This window comes from Malus domestica, chromosome 05, assembly GCF_042453785.1.
Source record: "Malus domestica chromosome 05, GDT2T_hap1".
NCBI classification, from domain to species: Eukaryota; Viridiplantae; Streptophyta; class Magnoliopsida; order Rosales; family Rosaceae; genus Malus; species Malus domestica.
This window is the reverse complement of record NC_091665.1, coordinates 15,229,686-15,256,232: the sequence shown is the minus strand read 5'-3', so window position 1 is coordinate 15,256,232 and position 26,547 is coordinate 15,229,686. Positions and strand designations below refer to the sequence as shown.

The 26,547-nt window shown below is 37.9% G+C and overlaps 2 protein-coding genes across 2 annotated transcripts; one reads left to right on the top strand and one right to left on the bottom strand.

Moving 5' to 3' along the window:
• Positions 1-9,255: 9,255 nt before the first annotated feature.
• On the top strand, positions 9,256-10,057 carry LOC103418930 (uncharacterized). Its single transcript, XM_008357051.4, has one exon. It carries the CDS (start codon positions 9,553-9,555, stop codon positions 9,937-9,939), a length of 387 nt encoding a protein of 128 aa, XP_008355273.1. The 5' UTR covers positions 9,256-9,552; the 3' UTR covers positions 9,940-10,057.
• Positions 10,058-17,949: 7,892 nt separating this feature from the next.
• Positions 17,950-19,559, bottom strand: LOC103431758 (uncharacterized). Its single transcript, XM_008369929.4, is given in 4 exon segments — positions 17,950-18,305; positions 18,307-18,701; positions 18,704-19,058; positions 19,539-19,559. Coding segments are annotated over 4 exon segments (912 nt in total). The 3' UTR covers positions 17,950-18,164.
• Positions 19,560-26,547: the final 6,988 nt, after the last annotated feature.

Genomic DNA, 26,547 nt, shown 5'->3' with positions numbered 1-26,547 from the left:
AAAGGAGAGTGATAGGAGCATATTTATATGACTTAGTTAGCTTGTTTCTTTGCATTTAGTGAGTTAGTTTCTGCTTGTTAGAGTGCTTTAAGCTATTTTCGTGTGTTTTCAGGTTCAAATGACAAAGTTGGCAAGAAAGTGCAATTTGGAGCAATTTTGGGCCAAGAATAGATAGCATATGCATGGAGCAAGGTGGATGGACATTTTTGAAGATCAAAAGAGGCTAGGAATGTGCTACAAATATGGATAAATTAAGTCAAGACTTGAAAGATAAGGAATCAACTAAAAAGAAAGAACATTATCTTAACCAACCTTATCTTATCCAACATTATCCAAAACCTTATCTTATCCTAACCTTATCCTAATCCTATTCTACCTAAATTCCAGCTGCAAGGGGGATTCCTTATCATATTAAACCACCTCTTATTTGATTTCTAGGAGTCCTACAACAATGCTAAGAACTAATCATTTTCCTCCACAAACAATGCCGTGTATCTGCCCTATAAATACACTTGTGCCGCACCATTCAGAGAACCACACACATAAGAGCCTAAAATCAGAAAAATACACAATTGTGCCGCAGCTTTACAAGGAAGGAAGGAGAAGAAGAAGCTTAGAGCCGTGCCTACCATTCAAGACCTTTGGATTGTTGGAGCGTTTCTAGGTGTATTCTATCTTTTGTTTTCAATGTTTAATTTTAATTGTCTTTGTTTAATTGCAAACATGTGGAACTAAATTCGTTTTAGCTAGAGGAGAATTCAAAGCCATGAACATATGTGTGATATGAATTGATTAGATCTAGTTATTGTTTCATAAATCGTGAATGCAATTTACTTATTTGTTTGATTGATAACTTATTCTTGTGTGTTGATTGAGGATGCATACTTAGTTTGCATGCAGGGATTTGATGCTAAAATATAAGGGAGTTTCACCTAATAGTTATGAACTTATATTTATAAGTAGTGGAGGTTGCTAGTCACGATCGTGTTAAGTAAATTCCTAGCAGGAGTATCATGCAGTTCATAGTTACGAATGTCATGTCAATGCTTATGATTTTCATAGAACTTAATGATCTTTGATATGTATCTCTATTATGCAGTTCATGTAGGGAACTTGATAAGAATAATTTGGTTGCGTCGCTGAGTCCAATTCAATGAATTTAAGAAAATCTGATGGTTAAGTTGTGCAGTTCACGGTTAACTTGGGGCATTGTCATTCATGGTTTATAAGAAGAATAACTAGAAATCAATTTGTGTGCATATGTGTCATGTGTGGAGAAGGACCCTCTAGCTAGCCTTTCACCCCCTTCATTCACCCCAATTTCGTATCAATTAGTTTGTTTTCTGCAAGTTACTTAGTTTTAGTCTTAAATTCGTCAAAATAACCCCCCTTTGGTATTTTGAGTCAAGTTAAGTTTAGAATTCGTCCAAATCACCCTTTAGTTCCTGTTTTGAGTCAATTTAACTTAGTTTGTGTGTAGCTTATTTTGAGTAGTTTAAGTTTAGTTTTATGTTTTTGAGTCTAGTTTAGTGATTTAGAGTTTAATTTGTGTAGATTAGCATCCCTCCTAATCCTGGCCTATAATGATCCCTACTTACACATACTACAACCATCAAAAAGATGGTTTAAGTTTGTGTGCTATTATATATCACATTAGAGAGAAAAAAAAAATCATAACACATAGGAAGAGAGAGGTGAGGGAGGGAGGGAGGAGAGAGAGAATAAAAAATGAAGAGATAAGATAGAAAACGAAGATGAGAGATAATTAAAATTAAAAACTGACTTTTTGTGTTTTTCACAAATAAGTTAAATTTTTTAAGTTGGTTTTGAGTTCACCTTTTTAAAAGGGTAATACTTGAGAGACTAAATTTACAAACCAAATTTTGTAAAATGAATAATTGACTTGAGACCCAAATACTGTTTTTTTTGTTCAAAAACTGGATTCAAATTGCATACCAAACAGGTCCTTAATATTTTTACATTTTTTTTTGTCAAAGAATATTTTTACATTCTTTATTTGAATAAGATGTAGACATCAATCCGCTTTGGAAAGTTGATAAATAGAAAACTTCAAGCCTGGACATAAATATACTTCACATGGAGTCCTCTTTTAGACATAGGACGTTGTTTAAAAATAGGGATGGCTTCAAAGCAACAGGTGTTTTAGCTAAATTTGATTTATAATTATAAATCAAAAAAATTTTCCGTTTCATTCAATGCTATGTAGTATTAAAGAAATTTTCTTCAAAAAAATTGTATTCATTCCAAGAAAAACTTTGAAAGGGGTTATGCAAGGTTTATGGTTTAGGGCATGGGGTGACCTAGATTTGGAGGGAACATTTTTGTGTATTTTGAACTAATAATAATTGAGTACACATACATAGACATGTTAATTGTTCTGCAAGTTACAATACGTCAAGTTGTTGAAATTTATCAGCTGCAAGTTACAATACGCAAGTTGGATTCTGGTTCCGCCCCTAAAAAAACCATATAGAAAATGCTAGCCTAATAAGTTCATGAAAATGCATGACCGAATACAAAATGCTAGGATCAATCGAGTGCATGCGCCCAATTGTCCTCATTCTTTTGGTGTTTGGAGAAAGCACGTAGATGAGGTCCGTAAGGGTTCCTAATTGCTGTGCTATTGCCCTTTTAGACTTAGTAACAGAAATAATAAACTTTGATAACTCAAGTTTCAATTGTCGGTCTCCAAAAGTCTCGGATAAGTTTGTTCAAAAAACTTCCGGTGGCCGATATTTGTCGAAGATAATACGAATTCTACCTTCTGCGATTACAAATAAGTAACCAGCTGCAAAGTTCCATGCATTTCTTTTGAGGAATTCTACCTTTTGCGATTACAAATAGTAACCAGCTCCAAAGTAAAGAACTAGGATTTGTAGAGAACTAGGTTTCCAGTAAACTGGTTTTCCAGGAAAGTAAATATCGCACAAGGTTTTTCTTCACTGTATTGCATACCCTCAACAACGTAGGGTGCAATCTATTTATAATCAACTTCAGATTACATAAGGACTTTCAAAATCCTATTTACAAGGTATAATTCAAAAACAACAAACTATCACCTGAACACACAGTTGAAACTGATTACTACAACTTCGAAAAATCAAATAATAATAACAGAAAAGCTAGCCAATCAGAACCGCTGACCAAGTATACAAATTAAAGAGTTTGAATTGGAAGAGGATTCACGACTCAGTCTTTCACAAAGTTCCATGCATTTCTTCATGAGGATTCAGCCGTTGCCAGGGATCAAACCTGAGTCACCCGGGTGACAGGTGGGAATACTTACCACTTGATATAGGAACATATTTATGCAACTTAATTAGCTTGTTTTCTTGCATTTATGTTGTTAGTTCTTAGTTATTTTAGTATTTTAAGCTATTTTCGTATGTTTGTAAGTCCAAAGGGTTAATGTGGTAAAAAAATGCATTTTGGAGTCTTTTGGAGCAGTTTTGGGCATGTAATGGATAGCATAGGCTTGGAGCAAAGGGTATGGACGAAATTGAAGACCTAAAGATGCAAGGATTCCTAATTGAAGAATGATTCCTAGTTGAAGAAGGATTCCTAGAAGAATGAGGATTCCTAGAAGAATAAGGATTCCTACTCAAAGAAGGAATGTTAACCAAGGTTTCCTACTTTGGTTTTGACCTTTCCTAATCTTAATTTATCAAGGTTCCAGCTGCAAAAGAGTGTCCTAAATATGTTAGGACACTTAATTACATCTTTCCCTTTCCTTTTCATCTCTTGCCGCATAAGGGGACTCTCCCCTTTCCTATTTTATGTCTTAAAAACACATTCCCTTTCTTTCCTAAACCCAGCCGCACCTTTTTCCCTTTTCTCTCTTAAATTCTAACAATTAAATGCCTTTCCCTTTTCTTGCCGCATATCCCTTTCCTTTTCTCTTTAATTTTTGACTTTTAATTCTTGTAGGATAAATTAGCTAAGTTCTAAACCTTTCCTATTATTTTCTGAGTACCCTAGCCCTATAAATAACATATTGCCGCACCCTTTAGGGGTCTTTTCTCTTCTCGTCAGCCATTCCATCCACCCATCCACCCATCCACCCATCCACCCTTCACCATAACTCACCTATATCCATCCATCACCATAATTTACCACTCATCCATCATCCCACACCTTGTGCCGCAGCAAAGAAGAAGAAGGATGACCCTTGGACGTGCTTGCCATTCAAGATTGGATTGCTGGAGCGATTTTAGGTGTTTTCATTCTTTGTTTTCAATGTTTAAGTTTAATTATCTTTGTTTTGTGAACATGAGGAGCTCGTTTTAGCTAGAGGGAAGTTCGAAGCCATGAACATCCTTGAGATATGAATTGATTTCTTCAAATTGTGATTTGATAAGTTGTGAATGCAATTTAATTAACTGTTTTCTTCAAAACTGATTCTTGTATGTTGATTAAGGATGCATACTTAGTTTTCATGCATGAATTTGATGCTAGAATATAAATGAGTTTCGCCTAATCGTTACAAATTTATATTCATGAATAGTGAAGGTTGCTAGTCACAATCGCGTTAATTGAATTCTTGGCAAACGTATCATGCATTTATAGTTACAAATGTCTCGTCAACACTTATGATTTTCATGGAACGTAATGATCTCTGATTGTATCTCTATTATGCATTCATGTAAGGGACTTTTGGAGAATGATTTGGGTTGTCGCATGCATTCATCCTATTTATACCATACTTAGGGCCTCCGTATTTAGACCTCGTATAAATACTCGGGGGACTTAAATGTAATTATGTAATAAGGGAATGGGCAAATATGTAATAAGTAAGGAGCCCTTATTCTATAAAAGGACCCCTCACCCTCCTCATTAAGGAAGGCCATTTCTTAGGCCATGGGAAGAGTTCTCTCACACTCAGAAGCTCTCCCCCTCACTTCTCAGAGAAACACAATATCAGTGTGGACGTAGCTCAAACCTTGGGGTGAACCACAATACATCTTGTGTTATTTACATTTCTGCAGATTCACGGTTGGATTTTTGTTGTTCCAAGAACTCCGATTTTGTGCATCAACATTTGGCGCCGTCTGTGGGAAATGACACGAAAAACTATGTTGGTTCTCTCTCAATTTTTCACCTTCGCCATGAATCTGCAAAACCCAAGAACCCATAAACCCTATCCCTCACCTGCGAGTCCTTCTCCTCGTTTTCTCTCACGATGAAAGGCCTAATGCGAAGCCTCTGGCAAGCAGTAGGCCATGGCCCTCATCTCTGCGTAACTACAACTTGATTCTGATGGTCATTGAGCACTCATCCCAAGGGGAACACGCGTACGACATTTTCTCTCGCCTCCTCAAGGAGCAGATCATCTGCACCAACGGCCCCATCAACGATGACACCTCTCACGTCATCGTCGCGCAGCTTCTCTTCTTGGAATCTGAGAACCCGTCCAAGCCCAGCCACATGTACCTCAATTCCAATCGTGAATGAGTACATGGTAGTTGGGTTTAGTTACGACGAGACGATGACGTTTAAAGCTAGCCGAGCTCTACCCGGACCTGGTGGAGCTCTGTGAATAAAGCTTTTAAAGCTACAGCTTTTGTAAATGAAGCTTTTGAAGCTGGAGCTCTGTGAATGAAGCTTTTGAAGCTAAAGCTTTTGTCAATGAAGCTTTTGAAGCTAGAGCTCTATAAATGAAGCTTTTGAAGCTGATTGACATGAGTGATGCTCATGAATGTTTATGTTGAATGACATGAGTGATGCTCATGGATGTTGACATGAGTGATGCTCATGAATGTTGACATGAGTGATGCTCATGAAGTTGACATGAATGATGCTCATGAATGTTTATGTATGATTGATATGAGTAATCCCTCACTTTCATTAGAGAACACCCATTATTCATGTACGGAGGAGCAAGCCCTTATTTTATAAAAGGGACTCCCTCACCTTCATTAGAGAGCATCGCCGCCAACTGAGCAACCGCCTCGCCGCGAGCATCAACTCTAACCCATCACTTATGTATTGAGGTGTGAGCCCTTATTCTATAAAATGGACTCTCTCAGCATCATTAGAGAGCATCGCCGCCAACTGAGCAACCGCCTCGCCTCGAGCACCAACTCTAACCCATCACTTATGTATTGAGGAGCGAGCCCTTATTCTATAAAAGGGACTCCCTCACCATCATTAGAGAGCATCGCCACCTACTGAGCAACCGCCTCGCCGCGAGTATCACTCCTAACCCATCACTTATGTATTGAGAAGTGAGCCCTTATTCTATAAAAGGGACCATCAATAGAGAGCATCGCCGCCTGCTGAGCAACTGCCTCGCCGCGAGCATAAACTCTAGCCCATTATTTATGTATTGAGGAGCGAGCCCTTATTCTATAAAAGGGACTCCCTCACCTCCAATGCCACAAGCCGAGCCAACCAAGGCAACATAAGCCACAAGCAGAGCAGCCTCGCAACATGTGCTACTTCTAGTTGAGTATCATTTCAGATTGAGCATCGCCTCATATCGAGCATCAGTTCTAGACGACATCTAGTTACTTCGGCCCACACATGGACTGAATTTCAAGTCTCCAGCCAAAAGACTCTCTTGACTGAAGACTTGGGGGACTACTGTTTATACCATACTTAGGGCCTCCGTATTTAGACCTCGTATAAATACTTGGGGGACTTAAATGTAATTATGTAATAAGGGAAGGGGCAAATATGTAATAAGTGAGGAGCCCTTATTCTATAAAAGGACCCCTCATTCTCCTCATTGAAAAGGCTTCACTCTCACCCTCAGAGGCCAACTCTTAGGCCTGAAGCCCTCTCACCCTCTCACATCCCCTCTCATATTGCATAGGCTTTCTCCCTCACAATCCTCTCAGAAATACAATATCAGTGAGGACGTAGCCCAAACCTTGGGGTGAACCACGATACATCTTGTGTTATTTACATTTCTGCAGATTCACGATCGGATTTACTTTATTCCAGGACCTCCGGTTTTGTGCATCAACACATCCAATTCAATGAGTAAAGGAAAATCTAAGGGTTAATTAGTGCATCACGGTTAATCTGGGGTGTTGAGCTTCATAATTTATTGAAAAGCAATTGGAAATCGATTCATGTACAAGTGTGTCATGTGTGAAGAATGGACCTCTAGCTAATCCATCAACCATCTTATTTTCCAAAATTCGTTTTACAATCTGTTTAGTTTTACAATTTGTTTGTTTGCTTAAAATTCGTCAAAAACCCAATCACCTTTACTTTAGAGTGTCTAATTAGTTAGAATATGTCTTAGTTTGTGTTTTTAAGTGTTTTGAGTCAAGTTTCAATCAATTTTCGTCCAAGACATTCCTAGTGTCTAGTTTGAGTCTATTTAGTTGTTTTAAGCTGTTTTGAGTCATTCTAGTTAGTTTTGAGTCTTTTCAGTTTGTTTTGAGTTATTTGAGTCTAGTTAAGTGTTTTTAAAGCCTAGTTTTATGTTTTAAGGTCAGTTTTAATAGATTAGCAATCCCTCCTAATCCCCGGTTCAGAACAATCCCTACTTACATCTTTACTACAATTGTCAAAAAGAGGGTTTAATTTGTGTGTTAAGTTAATTTTCGCATCACCACTATACTACAACGACTTGGTTGTACTTTTAGAACATATTCAATACATAAAACCATGTCATGTTATAAATTTTCTAAATTTCAATCTCTCATAAGTTCTGTAATAAGCTTCTTTTTATTGAATACCTACACATCTTTTGAGAAATAATTTTCACATCTTTTTCTCCTTTCACATTTACTTTTATTCTTTCAATCATTAGATTGAATAAATAATTAAAAAAAGGGGGTAAAATAAAAAGGAAGAAGTGCAAAAGGAGGAATTAAAGTGCAAAAGGAGGAATTAAATTGCATTGATATTTTCCCATCTTTGTTACGGACCAAAATAATGTCAAAGAACAAGAGATTTGTAGCCCAAGTAAGTGATTAAAAGTATTCACTTCTTACAACTAAGTTGCGTTCAGTTTCCAGTTTCTCAATATCGTTTGTATTGTAAAATAGGATACTTATCTTTCCAAAACTAATTACATTTCCAATTTAGTTTTGGTTCATTGGGGTTTGGTTTGGGTGATTGGGGAAATTATGCTTTTTTTTTCTAACAAATAATATTATCTACACTAAGGGGAAGGGGGTGGACTTAGCCTCACAATAGGCTAGCAATAATGTGGTTCAAACTCGCCTTTGGCGAGAATCGAACCTAAGGCCTCTCACTTACAAATGAAGAGGAATACCACTAGACCATAGTACTAAGTGGTAGGGAAATTATTCTTTTAGGAATAGTGCCATTCACATACTCATTTGTACCTCCCACACACTCTTGTTAATTTTGGTCATTGATTTTCTTCAATTCATTAGGTCTGACTGCTAGAAATTGATAAGGTTGTGTGCGAAGTAAAAATTAGTGTGTACATAACACTACCCTTCTTTTAGTTGAAGTGTTTATTATGGGTTTAATTGGAGATGGCCCATTCAGTATGCTCTACTTTGTATGTTATTGCTTGGCCCATATTATTCCAACATGGTGACATAGCACACTATGCTCCTTTATTCTTTTTGTCGTTATATTGTACAAACTAAAAGAAGGCAATATATAAAATTAAGGGCCAATTTGATATTGTTCTGCTTTTTTTAAAAATTATTTTTGATGTGCTTTAAAAGTAATTATTTGTAAAATAAAGCATATAAGGTAAATGTATTTAAAAAAAATATTGTGAGTATGAAAATGAGTGTAAAAGCGTTGAAATTTTTTAACGTAAAAGGAATATAGTTGTATATAATAACAAATATGGACATGGTAGTAGGTGTGGCGGCTATGACAATAGTAGTGGTAGAGACAATGGTGGGGTATAACGATTGTGCCAGTAGTGGGGATGGTGGTGGCGGTGGCGGCAACAATGGTTGTGGATGTGATGGTGGTGCTGGTGGTGTAAGGTTCGTGTTTGGAGTGGTAGGTGGTGACGGTCACTTCATTTTCAAAGAAATAAAATGTATGGACAATAAAAAATAATGTCATTTCAAAATCTAATGAGTAGTACATGAGTTGAAAATATATATTAAATGCTTAACTCCTTTTTTTTTATTTAAGCAACTTTATTATAACCGAACGACTTATCACATATAAAAAATCGAAAAATAATTTCCGCACATTCTTCTTCTTTTTACACACATGTGCCAAGTATTTTCCATTCCCAAATCCAATAAACCTTCCCACATCCATTTATTTACCTGATTAAACAACTCGTAGTCAATCTTTTCATGGTTATCATTTAAAGTAGCACAATCTCTCTTTTTAGAAACCAAAATCTCATCCAATCTGCTCGTCCACCAACCATCCCCTCTCACCTTATCCATTCAACATCTCTCATCCCATTCCATACAAAACTCACCCCATTTGGTTTCCCTTCATCTCTACTTGTACAAACCACAAACCCCATAACAAAAAACAACATATTTCCTCGCCAAAACAATCCATTTTTCATTTAACTTTGTCTAAGTATTTGTGTTTCTTCTTCTTCAGAAAGTTATAGCAATGGCAACAGCCTCAGTCACTGTCTCTCCAGCAATGGTTGCTGCCACCACAGTGGCCAAATCAAGGAGGATGACTTCATCAGCAAACAATGTGACATACATAACAGGACTCAATGCCTTCTCTGGACTCAGAGCTCAGAGCAGTGTGGCCTCCCTTGGCCTTCCACAGAGCACTGAGCCGTCCTTTGCTAGGGTTGTGAGCTCATTGAGAGCCCCATCAAGGGGCAGTGGTGGTGGTGGTGGTGCACTGTCTTCCACCTGCAATGCTGTTGGTGAGATTTTTAAGATTGCTGCCATCCTCAATGGACTCACTCTCGTCGGAGTTGCAGTCGGATTCGTGCTTCTTCGGATTGAAGCAGCGGTTGAGGAGGCGGCTGAGGCTGAGTAATAAAGAGAATTTTCAGATGCCTTTGATTATGTTTGCTTATATCAACACTGTATCATCTCTCTTTAAAAAATACTTGATTTTATGTAGCAATGACTAATATTTTCAGTTTCTTGAATTACATTGAATTGAGTGCTCAACAATCACATCTTAATTTGTGCCTGCCACACTCTGTTAAACATAATTGCAATGGCTAATAAACCATTTCAGAAACTAGGGTTCGACCAAGTTTTCGTTAGAGAGGAGGGCATGACTATGTATATATACGGCTAATAAATCATTCTATATATATGGAATGTTAATAACATTTCCCTTTGCTTATTGTTTCGGTCACTGTTCTAAAAATCTCCGTTTAACGAAGTTTTGGTCCTACCTAGGCGCTAAGCGGTTGGCTACCGCCTTGATTAGTCTCTAGGCGTTTGAAAATTAAGAAAATGCATCTAGACTCGCTTAGGCGTCCGCCTAGTCCGCCTAAACCCGCCCACTTAGACAGAAAATCAATAACTTTCATTCTGCATTTTAATTTTTTAATAAAATGTAAGAGACTTGTTGAATACTTGGATGAACACTCATTATATGCTTGTTCCTATCTTTTCAATATGTTCTACTACTTTATAATTTATATGTCATTAACTGTAAATAGGCACTTATATATAAAATATATAATAAATTTACTTAAATCCGCCTAGTCCGCCTAGGCCCCAATTTGGGCCCCGCTAGCCACCTAGGCGCTAGGCCGTAACTCACCGTCCGACTAACGTTTAGCGTCTTTTATAACCTTAGTTTCGGTTTCTCTTTCAGTGTCTCTAAATCTTTCTCATTCGACCTCCTAGGGCAACCGGCTTCTTGATGGCCAGAACTCTTACAAGAATCACATTTTTTGGGGTTTTATTTTTGCATTCTTGGCCATTGCTGCACAAAGCACCACCAGTTCCTTTTCGATGCTTCAAAGTATGAGTGAGAGAAATAAGAAGAAAGATAAAGCATTAAGCAAGACATATGTGTCATATTCTTTCGGATAAGGGAGGCAGACGCAGTGCCAGCCACAACAACACGCAGATTGGAAGCTTTATTGCTTTTGCTTGTCGGTTGATGATTCGCGCATTCACTCACATCCCCTCTAGTTGTCACACTTGCACAAACACGGGATTCATGAGAGCATTTCCACCGGAGGTGGAATAGCCCAGCACCTAGTAAAAAAATCAGGCTGGGAGGCTGTCAATCCACTCCAGTCCACAAATTTACCTGGCACCACCCTGTGCCAGTCTCCAGACCAGCCCATTTTTGACTGACCTTGGGACCGGCCTATTTGGCTGGCGCGTGCCTTTCACTTGCGCGTAGGCGCGAGTAGGAGACAGGAATGCAGGCAGCGGGGCCCGCTGTCAGCGGATTCCCCCATCACCCGGATCATGGCGACGTGGCCCTCTCTTTGCTGTTGGATTTCCAACGGCTGGTTTTTCTAGACCATTGGATTTCCAACTGTAAAAAAAATTTGAATTTCACTTTTAAATTGGACTGTCCGATCACAAATCAACGGTCCACGTTCCCCCTCCCAAAAAAAGGCCCAACGGTCAGAATTATGATTGTTGGCCACCAGTGGCGAAGCCAGGAATTTTCGGCAGGAGGGGCGAAATTTAAAAGAGTAAAAGGTTCATAAAAAATATAGACAACCAAATCTTTGTACATAATATACAATATTAATATCGTTCATAACTACCTGGAATACTCGAAGGAGGATTTGGAGTAACTAAAATATTCGAAGAAAGACTATCCGGAAATATTCAAATAAGGACTATCCGTTGTACCCGGAATATTTGAAGGAGGATTTAAACACTGTTTTTTATAGTATTGTTACGTACATTACGTAATTGTACAATAGAAACAAAATAGATAAAAAGCATATTACGCTAATTCTATATCAATTAAACAACTAATGCAAAACACCACTTACAAATTGTAGGTATTATAGTAGTCAAACAATGTGCATAGTTATTATTTTTATATAAGTATGATAAATGTTTTATATAAAAAATAGATAAGTATACCTTGTTCATAAAAGGAAAAAAAAAAAACAAATAAAACATAAATAAATAAATAAAAGAATGAAAAATTAATTAGAGATGCTTGGGTTCAAATGACGTGTGAGCCATAAATGTCAAAGGATTTGTTCTATTTGAATAAAACGTCATCATCCACTTTAAGTGCTCAGCCAAACGACATCGTTTGCTAAGATTTGTTTTATAATATTGCTTCTTCTTCCTCCTCTTGACCTGGCCGCTATTGCTGCTCGGGTTTTGCCCTTCCTCACAGGGTGGTTTCAGGCAGTCTGGGTGGGTAAAATGGGCTTCGGTGAAGGGGTTTTTCGAGAGCCGGATGGGCAACTTCCCACTTTTTTCCATAACGTGTGTCTGCCTATGGGAGCAACAAAAGTTGCAGAACATTCTTACAGGTTTTCCGACTAACGAGAGGGGCGGCTACACGCTCCTGGCCTTATTTTCCGACGAGAGGAGGGGCGGACCCAGAAATCCAGTCCTATTTTCCGGCGAGGGGAGTGGCGGTCGCCACTCCTCGCCCTCACGTTGCTTCGCCACTGTTGGCCACGTGGCAGCTCGTTGGCTGTTGAATTGGAATATTTTTCAAATCCAACGGTCTAGATTAATTAACAATATTAAAATTTATTTAAAAAATACAGAAAAATTTAAAAAAATTTAATTTTTTTTCTATAAATACCTAACCCTCATCTTCCACTTTCTTACATCACATTTCAATATTTTCTACACTTTCCACACTTTCTACATTTCAATATTTTCTACACTTTGAGAGAAAAAAAAAAGACTTCGTGGAAGCTCATTGAAGATGTTACATTGTGTGAATGTTGGGTTCACATTACTCATGACCCGATTACGAGTAATGAGATGGATAAGCGAGAAATGTGGAGTAAAATTACAAAAGCGTTTTGCGATGTACATGGAAAAGACGCCAAAACTAGTCAAGGTCTTCAAGGTCGTTGGAAAAAACTCAACGCATCCTTTACTTGTTGGAAAAACGCCATTTCTCATGCTTTCGGTAATCTGGGTAGTGGGACAAGTTTAGCAGATCAAGTGACAATATTTTTATTTATTTATATGCATTCCACCCGCATCAATATTTTAATTTATTTAATTTCTTATGTAATTTTTATGCATTTCACCTGCATTTTTTAATACTATCTCATCCCACATTTTTATAGACACTATAAGCACAAGCATTCTACAATGCAAAGAACCAAAACAAATCATTCAACAAATGGGAATGTTGGCAAATTGTCAAAGATTGCCCTAGATACAAAATTGTGGCAACCGGTCCAGAAGTTGTCATGCACGGCATGGGTCTACATAGTTCACCAGAAGCAGACACAACCAAACAAGAAGCCAACACATTTGAAGACACGGAAGGGACGCCTGAACAAGTGCCGGAGACCCAACCGACTCGTCAGTCCCTCAGGCCTCAAGGTAAAAAGGCATCAAAGCAAAAAGGTAGTTCTTCCAAAAGTGACTACACTAAATATATGGAAGAACTTGCTCGCCAAGGTGAACTGAACATAGCACGGGAAAAGGCTAGAGATGAGGAAAAAGATGCTGCTATGGCATCAATAATAGCAGCTACTAAGGCCAGTGATGCGGCGGCTGAGAGACAAAGAGAAATAGTTAATTGAGAGAATGAGATGATTAGAGAAGCACTTCATCGAGAAAATGAGATGCTTAAAGAAGAAAGGATGACTCAAGCAGATCATGACATTATGAACAAGCCTCTAGTAGGACTATCTCCGAATTCAAAATATTTTTGGACATCCTAGCAATGAAGGCGTGCAAGAGATGCCAAAACAAGTCGAGGGGGTTCTAGCTACAGAAATCCTAGCAATGAAGGTCCTAGCACCACATATCCTAGCTCCACAGACTTTGTATAATTTCGTATTTCTTTGTAGTACTTTATTTAATTTCTTATGTAATTTTTATGTAATTTCTTATTTATTTTTAGAACTTTATTTAATTTTTTTATGTAATTTCTTATTTATTTTTAGAACTTTATGCAATTTCAAATTTATTTTTTGTACTTTATTTAAACACATCAAATAAGATTACATAAACTCACCAAATAAGATTACATTAAACTCACCCAATTAAAAAAAAACACCAAATAAAATTACATAACCTCACCATATAAACTTAAAAAAAAAACACACTAAATAAGATTACTTAAAAAAAAAACACTTTATTCTTCAACCACAAGCCTCATTTTATTTATCTTCACCTTCATGCAATCCCCACTGGTGCTCAATCAAGTCATTCTGGCGGGTTACATGCCAGTATGGCTCTTGCACATCAGTGTACCGTTGGACGATCAATTCATTGTAACATCCATCCCGTTCCAACGGCTCGTGTTGCACGGGATCTTTGGTCCGGTCATGAGCACAGTAGATACGTGTTCTTGAGTTGTTCATATATTCATCGACAACATCATAATCATACTCATCTTCCACAATCATGTTATGGAGAATAATACACGTCATCATGATGGATCAAAGAGCCTCGACATCAAACATTCTAGCTGTAGCTCTGACAATCGCCCAACAAGCTTGCAGGATGCCAAAACAACGTTCCATATCCTTCCTACACCCCTCTTGACATTTTGTGAAGTGTTTTTCTTTTTCAGTTTGTGGATGTGGCGTTGTTTTGACAAACGTAGCCCACCTTAGGTAAATACCGTCTGCAAGGTAGAATGGTCTGTCGTATTTAGTGCCATTAACCCAATATGTGCATTTCTGCTATTTTCCTTGCAGCAGATCATCAAACATTGGAGATTGAGCAAGGACATTTAGGTCATTTTGAGCTCCTGGAACATAAAAAAAAGCATGCCAAATCCATGTATCAAATGAAGCCACCGCTTCCAAAATGATACTTTTGGCTCATTTTCTGTTGCCATAACCTCCTTGCCACGCACTTGGACAATTTTTCCAAGTCTAGTGCATTCAGTCGATGCTTCCAATCATGCTAGGGAAGCCTCGCATCTCACCCTTCCTCAGAAGCCTTCGCATGTCCCTTGGCGTGGGTTTCCGGAGGTACTCATTGGTGTACAGGGCTTCAATTGAAGAGCAAAACCGCATTAGGGACTTTAGAACAGTTGTTTTTCCCATCCTTGCGATCTCATCCACTTGATCTACAGATGCTCCATATGCAAGCATTCACAAGGCAGCCGTAATTTTTTGCTCTGGAAGAAGACCTAGAACACGAAAAGCATAATCTTTTTACACAAAATATGGATCATGGTTGCAAACAGCACTCATGATTTTATGGAACAAATTTCGTTGCATTCTAAAACGACATCTAAAAACATGATCAAGGAATACGCTGTTGGGAATAAAATAATCTTCCAAGAGATCTTTACCTCATCTTTCCCTTTTTCTATCGAAGTTTGCAGCACGTCTGGGTTTGGCTATTTGACCCACAACTTCTATGACACGGCGGGAATGTGAGGCCCTCTGCCTTCTATGGTCATCATCTGAGTCCTCCTCCATTGCGAAAGCCTCATCTCCACCTCCACCTTCCTCGAGATTGATCAATTCTTCTTGTTGTGCCAACAATCTTTTTTGTTGCTCCACAAATTGTTTATGCACTCTCCTTGAAGAAGACATTGTAAAAAAAACTCAAGATTTGAAAACGATGAAGAAGGATTCTAAGCTAAAAAGAAGGATTGAGTTTGGTGTGAGGATGGATGTAGAGATGTAGGGTTTATATGGACAAAAAAAAAGAAAGGATGAGATTCTGGACAATGCCACGTGGCACCTCGGGATTGGTTGAAAATCTTATTGTAATCTTGGCTAAATTATTGTAAACAGATAGTGACACGTGGCGCATCGGGATTGGTTGCAAATCTTAGTGGAAATCTATTCACAAAATAGTACGTTCGGATAATGACACGTGGTGTGACGAGATTGGTTAAAAATCTTATCCAAAATTAAAACTATTTTATTTATTTATTTTTTTATAAAAAATTTAAAAAAATTTTAAATGGGCTGGGTGCCAGCGCATTTTGTAGGGGTGGAGAACGTTTATGCCAGTGCATTTTTTTAGGGGTGGAGATGTTTTGGCCTATTACTGTTCATTGGGGTCTATTACTGTTTACTTGAGTGGATAAATGCGCTGAGTGCTGGCGCAAAGTCTTAGGGGTGGAATTGCTTTGAGCGTTCATCGTCACCTTTTCGGTTTTCTCCATAAGCAATGGGAAATGATTTCAGCACACCATTGTTCTATTATACAAGCCTTTGTTTGCTTTTGTTCCTTCATCTTACTTTGATTTGTTCAATCTAAAAGGCAAAAATGTTAGATAAGCATTTGTTACAGTAAAAGAAATATCAAAACGGCAAAAATGTTAGATAAGCATTTGTTACAGTAAAAGAAATATCAAAACGATCCTCGATCCAACCTCATTTTAACAAATTATTGATCACATAACTATAAATCGGAAGGGATCGAACCCTCGACTTATCATGTTCCCGAAAGGAAGGCTTGCCCCAAATAACTACCAAGTTTTCTAAGGATGTACTTCCTTGAAATCATTTATGGCTATAGGGACATCTGCTCCTCTACTCTGGAGTTGCTCATACTCTATTGACAGCTCCCTTGGAATGCATTTGCCTGCAAATTTCAGGCTTGTGCATCCTGTGAATATAAAAAATCCCACAAAGTATCCAACTAAATTGCAAGTTTGCCATCCATCATTCATCATTCGTTCATCCCTATATCAAGCTCCGACGGCCCTTTGGATCAACGACGTCAACAAATCCGCACAACTGTTTATCCCAAGATCAAGCCCCGAAGGCCCTTTGGATCAACAACATCAAATCTACCCATTACAAAGATAGAATCAGAGGCTAAATTTGTAGAAGAGATTGTAACCCCTAAATCATTAATACAAATATTATTTTGTACACATGTTCTTGTCTTGTTCATCGCAGGAATTTCCGTGTTTACACATGGTTGCAAACAACACTCATGATTTTGTTGAACAAATTTCATTGCATTCTAAAATGACATCTAAAAACATGATCAAGGAATACGCTATTGGGAATAAAATAATCTTCCAAGAGATCTTTACCTCGTCTTTCCCTTTTTCTATCGAAGTTTGCGGCACATCTGGGTTTGGCTATTTGACCCACAACTTCCATGACACGGCGGGAATGTGAGGCCCTCTGCCTTCTATGGTCATCATCTGAGTCCTCCTCCATTGCGAAAGCCTCATCTCCACCTCCACCTTCCTCGAGATTGATCAATTCTTCTTGTTGTGCCAACAATCTTTTCTGTTGCTCCACAAATTGTTTATGCACTCTCCTTGAAGAAGACATTGTAAAAAAAACTCAATATTTGAAAACGATGAAGAAGGATTCTAAGCTAAAGAAGGATTGAGTTTGGTGTGACGATGGATGTAGAGATGTAGGGTTTATATGGACAAAAAAAAGAAAGGATGAGATTCTGGACAATGCCACGTGGCACCTCGGGATTGGTTGAAAATCTTATCGTAATCTTGGCTAAATTATTGTAAACAGATAGTGACACGTGACGCATCGGGATTGATTGCAAATCTTAGCGGAAATCTATTCACAAAATAGTACGTTCGGATAATGACACGTGGTGTGACGAGATTGGTTAAAAATCTTATCCAAAATTAAAACTATTTTATTTATTTATTTTTTATAAAAAATTTAAAAAAATTTTAAATGGGTTGGGTGCCAGTGCATTTTGTAGGGGTGGAGAACGTTTATGCCAGCGTATTTTTTTAGGGGTGGAGATGTTTTGGCCTATTACTGTTCATTGGGGTCTATTACTGTTCACTTGAGTGGATAAATGCGCTGGGTGCTGGCGCAAAGTCTTAGGGGGTGGAATTGCTTTGAGCGTTCATCGTCACCTTTTCGGTTTTCTCCATAAGCAATGGGAAATGATTTCAGCACACCATTGTTCTATTATACAAGCCTTTGTTTGCTTTTGTTCCTTCATCTTACTTTGATTTGTTCAATCTAAAAGGCAAAATTGTTAGATAAGCATTTGTTACAGTAAAAGAAATATCAAAACGATCCTCGATCCAGCCTCATTTTAACAAATTATTGATCACATAACTATAAATCGGAAGGGATCGAACCCTCGACTTATCATGTTCCCGAAAGGAAGGCTTGCCCCAAATAACTACCAAGTTTTCTAAGGACGTACTTCCTTGAAATCATTTATGGCTATAGGGACATCTGCTCCTCTACTCTGGAGTTGCTCATACTCTATTGACACCTCCCTTGGAATGCATTTGCCTGCAAATTTCAGGCATGTGCATCCTGTGAATATCAAAAATCCCACAAAGTATCCAACTAAATTGCAAGTTTGCCAATGCTCGTGCCCTAAAATCAGCCTTACTTGTCCCACAAGTTACCGCTCCAAGCATGCTATCACCGTTACCCTCAACAAAATGGACAGCGCAACCCTTCGGAGCAAACCTAGAAACCCGTAGCATGAATCCCATGTTCATAAACCAGCAACCTTGAAAAACAACTGAAATCGAAAGAACAAGTGCTGCAGGAAGATTGGTTCGGAAACAAGTTGCTGTTACAGCTGCCATGACGGAAGCAAACACAATGAGCTGCAACAACCAGTGGTAATGCCCTTCAAGCCCAACATGGTCGGCTGAGTGGAAATAGAGTAGGAAAAGCTCTTGGCAAAAAACAGAGGCTACTAGTATTCCAACGACCCGGATAGGGTGTGAAATGAATGAATCAACTCAGCACAAAGCATAAAGGCTGCAAATACGATGAGGTGGAGGAACATGGTTGCATGCTCCAAGTTATGGAGCTTGAAAGAGAATTGAAGAAAAGGGAAGTCTATAACTTGCATCAGAATTGCCAATACAGAGAAATATAAGATAAAAATGAGCTCCAAGTGTTTGAGTTTCGAAAGTGGGGAATTGAATGGGTACCAAAACCTTATCGTAAAGTTATTAGGGCCTTTGAGAAAATAGGATCTGATAGTGTTGACGGTGTGCCATAAATCAAGGAGGGTGAGAGCAAAGCCGGGTACTATGTGTCCGACAAAGGTCCCCGCTGAAAGCTAATCTTCACAGATCAGGGTTTTCGGTGCATGATCTGCAGCAGATAGAGCTTAATTCACAATAATCTCCAAACATACCTTAAATACTTGAAGCTACAGTAGTGGCAGAGGACACTAATTAAAAGCACTTGGTGCATGATGCATGTGTTTCCACAAACAAAATAATTCACAAAACGACACTTGGCTTAGTGCGACAACAAAAATTAATATCTGACATGGAAGTGTCACCCCATGAGAAAATTAACGGTGTTACTTCAAGCTCACGAAAATTACAGTATACTGAGATTCCAAGCTGATTAGTTTAAGTTAGTGCTTATTAGTCGATTTGCAAGTAGTGGAGAGTGAATTGGTTTTCATTATAGTGTGTGTGGCAATTAAGATGTTCCCACTAGTTAAAAATATATCTTCATTCCTGTGGTCCTTATGCGACTAAGGAACTGTAAAATGAAGGTAAAAGTTGTAAGATTCCTGGGATATTACCTTGCCACTGTACGAGTGCATGGAAGATGGTCATCTTCTGAGTTCAACTCTCAAGCGAAAAGTTGAACTTCTCGGAACCTAGAAAAGAACAACAGTTTTAAGTTTCACAGAGATCAAATTTTCGGATTTGATTAACTAGGGCATAGAACACATTTATATCAAGCACCAGTACCTCAAACCGTTACTCATGTGAAATCTAAGCAAATACCAGCAAGAACCAAGAAGTTGGCTTCGATTATGACTAAGATATAGCAGTGGCCTGCATTTCAGTTTTCAATTTATCCCAGGAAAACGGAAAAAAGGAACAATTCACAATCTAACCAAACTAACATAGTGATTGCAATTTAATGCAGTTTCAAACCTTCTGTTCCAGGTAGAATTGAAAAGGAAAAAGGAATAAAGGATGTGGCTGCTCCCAGATATGTATAAAGATCATCAACAAAGAGTATCTAGATACAATGAAATTCCAAAACGCATTTATTGAGCACATATGACAGACTTTACTGCTATAAATTAACTTGATGACAATACACTCTTTATGGGGACGCATGATACATCGTTTACAGTCAAACAAAATTCAAGTCTAATGTATGTACATGGTATATCTCATAGCTTACTACTCATGAATCTGAGATGAGTATCTCAAGTCTTCTTTCCTTGCGCATGCCACTAATAATCAAACCATACGTGTAAGAATCCAGCTCAACGCCTTTATCTTTCAATGCACTAAAGAGCATCTGAGCCCTTCCAACTCTCCCAATCGAACAATATCCATGAATTATAGTATTATAAGTGACAACATTCGCCTGAATGCCCAAAGTCTCCATAAACCCAAGAAACTCCGTTGCCTTCTTCAACCTCCCTTCTTTACACAACACATTGATCATTATGTTAAAGGTAGAAACACTTGATTTGATCTTCAACCTAAACATCTCGGCATACAAAACCCACGCCCTATCTATGCGTTATTGCACGTCAAATTATTAGGTAAAACACCTTTATCTTTCATCAAGTAAAAGCACTCAAGAGCCTCATCAGCCTTCTTCATTTCACAGCACGCCTGCACCAGCAAATCAAACCCGAGGCTGCTTTTCTCACTCAGGCGCTCTCTTGAAAGCGCCAATGCCTAAAAAATCTCTCTAACAGTGGCACTGCCACCACCAACCACTTGCTTCAAGATCGAATGAGCGTTTTGGGGAAGGTTGGGCGACAATGGCGATGGCGAGGCAGCGGATGTCGACATCCAGGCGGTGGAACTCGATTTGGGAGATGAATTTGAGGAAAAGTTCGGGGCTTTTGCGGAGGTCGAAGAGGGCGTCAGAGATTAGGGAAGGGGGAATGTTGGGAGAAATGTGTTTGATGAAATACCACTGAGAAGACTGGCTGGAGGTGAGGAGGATGTGGTGGGTGATTGGTAGAGGGGAGGTTGGATGAGCGAGGGAAGAGAGAGGTGCGGCGGAGGGAGGTGGCTTCTGGGGGAAATGGGTCGGAGCTTGTAAGGTTTTTAGTGTCTGAGGATTTAGAAGCTTGGGGGATTTCATTGTTGCTGAGAGAGAGTGGAGGGAAGAGAAGGCGCACGCGAGGGATCTCGAGTCTGAAACTGACGACGGCTTAAGTAGTTAAGTTTAACATTAGACCATTGTCACGCCTTGTCAAAATTCATTTTTGTAGTTGATGTGACAAAATAAAACTTTGTAAAGTCCCATATTTTAACCGAAATGTCAAATTAAAATATTTTTTTTATTATTTATAAAATCAAGTAGACCCATAATTTAATAATAAAATAATTAATAAACGAAGAAAATTAAACAATAATATGGGCCCAGACTATATGACAAACAAAAAAGTTTTGACTTGCCTTTAAATTTTGGCAAGAGAATGTCAATTCATCTAAGATTTTGGCATCTCCGTTGGAAGTTCTCTTGTATTTGTTGGTAATCAATAAAGCTTCCATTGTTAGAGAGTTACTCCTATGTTGGACGAACTCTGAAACCGTTATGTTTTGTTTATTGCTTGATTGTTTTTTGTTTAGTTTACAACAAGTGGTATCAAGAGCTTAGGTTCCTACGTGGGTTGTGACTATCAAGCAATGATGAAGATTGGTGATTGTACTAGTAATGATGATGTTGAAGAAAAGTCAAGCACTAGTGGAACCAAGACAACAATTGAAAGTGCTAGGTTTGAAATTGAGAAATTTGATGAAACGAACAACTTTGCTATGTGGCAGTATGAGGTTCGAGATGTCCTAATACAACAAGGTTTGATTGTTGTGTTAGGAGACATGCTGTTTTCGATGAAAAAAGAAGAATGGAAAAGATTGAATGCTCATGCATATTCTGCAATTCGGTTATGCTTGGGAAAGCGTCAGAAGTATGGTGTGATGAACATAACTTCTGCGAAGGAATTGTGGGCTGCATTGGAGACAAAATAGATGAAGAAGAGTGCAGAGAATCGACTACACCTCAAGAGCAAGTTGTACAGGTACAAGGAGGGCACGAAGATGATTGGCCATCTAGAAGAGTTTAACAAGCTTCTAGTTGAACTAGCAAATCTTGAAGAGATAATCAAAGATGAAGACAATGCCTTGATCCTGATGAACTCATTGCCTGAATCCTATCAGCCTTTTGGGACTACATGGATTTATGGTAGGGAGACAATTAAGTATGATGAAATATCAAGTGCTCTTATGAATCATGAGGTGAGACACCTTGATAGACAAGAAAGGAATAACTCTGAAGCTTTGATGGTGAGAGGGAGATCGAAAGAAAAGAAAGGTTTGTACAGGAAAAATAATAGGTTTCGTACTAGAGGAGTCTCAAAGAATAGGAAGTTCTTGGACAAAGATGAGTGTGCGTTTTGTCATGAAAAATGATACTGGGAGAAGGACTGCCCTAAAATCAAAGAAAAGACTAGAAAGAAGAAGGATGACTCGGAAGCAAATATGGTTGAAGTAGAGGATGAGGAATTTGTCTATGCCTTAATGCTTCCAATTGCATCGAGGAATTTGTATATGAAAGAGTGGGTGCTCGACACAGGTTGTACCCATCACATGACTTCTCAAAGGCATTGGTTTTCAAGCTTCAAAGTTATGAATGGAAATGTGTATATGAGAGATGATAACCCATGTACAACTTAAGGAATTGGAAGCATTAGGATCAAGCATCATGATGGTATGATTCAAGAATTGCATGGTGTAAGGTACATCCCAAATCTGAAGAAAATTTTGATCTCACTAGCTACTCTCAAGTCATAATGCTACAAGTATTACTTTGATAATAACATGCTCAAAGTTTCTAAAAGAGCCCTTGTCATAATGAAAGGGCTTCGGAATGGCTTACTTTATATGCTACAAGGAAAGATTTTGGAAAATGGAGTGCCTATGGTAGCTGATCAAGTGCAAAGTGATAAAAATGACTTATCTGCATTATGGCACATGAGGTTGGGACATGTAGGAGAAAAAACATTGCAAGGATTGATCAAGCAAGGGTGTTTAAAAGGAGCAAAAATTGGAAAGATAGAGTTCTGTGAGCATTGCGTTCTTGGCAAACAAACAAAGGTAATATTTTACTTAACTGTTAATCAAACGAAAGGGATTTTGGACTATGTTCACTCTAATGAATAAATTATTTTCTTGAACATATGGCTATTCAAACCGATGTAAAGAAAATGGGGGACAAACATTATAGGCTTGCTTTCAATAAGCTTGATAAGAGCATATTTATGCGACTTAGTTAGCTTGTTTTCTTGCATTTTCATAGTTAGTTTGTGTTTATTATAGTGATTTAAGTTATTTTCGTGTGTTTGTAGGTCTAATTGGCAAAGTTGGCAAGAAAGTGTATTTTGAAGCATTTTAGAGCAATTTTGGGCTGAAATGGATTGCATGGATGTGGAGCACAAGGAATGGATGTTTTTGAAGATAAAATGAGGTGAGGAAGTTGCTAAAGAGATGGAGAAATTAATTCAAGACTTGGAAGATGAGTAATCAGATGCAAGAGGGCCTAAATCCCTTCTAGAAGGCCTATTCCTTCTCCTATACATGTGCCGCACCAACCTTTCTAGAAGCCCTAGAAAGGTTGCGCCCCAAACCCTTCTAGAAGTCCCAAAATCTGGCACAAAACATTTTCTTTCTAGAAGCCTAAAAGAGTGGCGTCTATTCCCTTTCTAGAAACCTTAAAATCTGCCAAAAACCCTAGTTATTTTCCCCCTTGGATTGGGCCAAGCCTTGTGCTGCAAACCCTTTGCCTTTTCCTCCAGAAATTCAGCCAAACCCTAGCCTATAAATATATGTTTTTAGCCAAATTTCGCACACCACCCCCCATATAATTCAAAACACATTCAGCCGCATATTTACACCATTCTACACCCTTTGCCGCAACCTTGGAGAAGAAGAGGCTTTGCCGTGGCTTCCATTGGAGAAGGAGGACCTTGTGCCGCAAGCCACCTGCAACCATTGGAGTTCTAAGAGTTCTTTCTTCCCTCGTTTCGTTTCCATGTTTATTTTCTATTGCTTTTCAATTGTTATGAACATGTGGAACTAATTCCTTTTTAGTTAGAGGTGAATTCAAAGCCATGGACATATGTTTAATATGAATTGATTACTTTCAGTTATTGTTTCGTAAAACATGAATGTGATTTACTTATTTGTTTGATTGATAACTTATTCTTGTGTATTGATTAAGGATGCATACTTAGTTTGCATGAATGAATCTGATGCTAAAATATAAGGGAGTTTCACCTAATAGTTACAAACTTATATTTACAAGTAATGAAGGTTGCTAGTCACAATTGTGTTAAGTAAATTCTTGGCAGGAGTATCATGCAGTTCATAGTTACAAATGTCATGTCAATGCTTATGATTTTCATAGAACGTAATGATTTTTGATATGTATCTCTATCATGTTGTTCATATAGGGAACTTGATAAGAATAATTTGGTTGCGATGCGTTGTCCATTCAATTCAATGAACTTAGAAAAATCTGAAAGTTAATTAGTGCATTCACAATTAATTTGGGGCATTGTCATTCATGGTTTGAAGAAACAATACTGGAAATCAATTTATGTGCATATGTTTCATGTGTGGAGAAGGACCCTCTAACTAGCTTTTCACCCTTGAGTTCATCTTAATTTCGTTTTAACTTACTTTGTTTGCTGCAATTTACTTAGTTTTGTCAAATTCATCCAAAAACCCCCTCATTTCTTATTTGGTGTCTTAGTTTAGTTAATTTCGTTCAAATATGTCCCCATTTAGTATTTTGAGTCAAGTTAGTTTAGAATTCGTCCAAATCACTCTTTAGGTTGTTTTGAGTTTTTTTAACTTAGTTTTTCTGTTTTGAGTCAATTTGGTCAGTTTTGAGTCATAAGAGTCTAGTTTTCTATTTTTGAGTCTAGTTTAGTGTTTTAAAGTTTAAATTAAGTAGATTAGCATCCCTTTTAATCCCCGGCCTAAAACGATCCCTACTTACATATACTACAATCATAGGGTTTTAATTTGAGTGTTAGAATATTTCACATCAAAGCTCCTCCTCGTTGAAACTTAAGCAGTGGAGGCCTGATGCTCGGTGCAGTATTCAAGGAAAAGAAGTCTTTCTCCTGTTGCTCAGTGAAAAACAGCAGCAAGGAGAAAGGAGAACACTTAGTGGGAGCTTGATGTGAAAATTATGTTGACACTCAAATTAACCCTCTTTTTATCAATTGTAGCAAAGTATGTAAGTAGGGATCGTTCTAAACCGGGGATTAGGAGGGATTGCAAAATCACTTGAAAACGGACTCAAATACGTAAAAACAAGTTTAAAACACTAAACTAAACTCAAAGAATGCAAAACTAAACTTTAAAACACCAAAACAAACCAAAAGACTCAAAACAGCCCAAAAACACTCAAAACTGCCTTAAAACCACAATCTGGGCAGTTTTGAACACTAGACTCAATCTTGGACGAAAATTGGTTTTATCTTGACCTAAGACACTTAAAAACATAAACTAAAGTGATTTCTAACTACTATGACTCAACTAAGTAAATGGGGATTGATTTTGGACGAATTTAACTTTTAAAACAAAAACTTTAAAAACAAACTTTAATGAAAACGATTTTGATGAAATAGAATGGGGAAAGGCTAGTTAGAAGGTTCCTTCTCCACACATGAAACATATGCATACGACTCGATCTCCAATTACTCTTTCAACGAACCATGAATGACAATGCCCCAAATTAACTAGATTGACCATTTAACTCTCAGATTTCCCTAGATTCATTGAATTGAATGGGATACGCATTACAACCAAATTATTCTTATCAAGGACCCTAACTATGGAATACGCATGATAGAGACACATATCAAAGATCATTAAGTTCAATAGAAATCATAAGCATTGACGAGGCATTCATAACTATGGGATACGCATGTTACTCTTGCCTAGGATTTACTTAACACAATCGTGACTAGCGACTTTTACTACTTATGAATATAAGTTAATAACGATTAGGTGAAATTCCCTTATACTCTAGCATCAAATTCATGCATGCAACCTAAGTGTCGACCCTCAATCAACATACATAAACATGTTATCAATCAAATAGATAAGTAAATCACATTCACGATTCATGAAATCATAATTGGAAGAAATCAAGTCATATAAAACATATGATCATGGCTTTGAATTCCCCTCTAACTATAAAGAAATTAGTTCCTCATGTTCGCAAATACACAAAGACAAATAAATTTAAACATTGACATAAAGATAGAAAACACCTAGAAACGCTCCACAATCCAAGCTCCTTGAATGGCATGCACGGCTCCAAGTTGTCTTCCTTCTTCTCCTTGCAAACTCACGGCACAAGAGGTATGAATGGTGAATGGTGTAGTGAAAATCTGGTAGAGGGTGGTGAATGAATAGGTGCGGCAAGGCCTTGTATTTATAGGCTGAAAATTCACATTCCTAGGTAGCAAAGGACAAGGTTTAAAAGGCCTAAATTGCATAGGATAATAACATCCAATCCTATAAGGAAAACAA

What these genes read in the sequence shown, in the direction of transcription:
- LOC103418930 (XM_008357051.4), top strand. Translation starts at nt 9,553, where the DNA reads ATGGCAACAGCCTCAGTCACTGTCTCTCCAGCAATGGTTGCTGCCACC.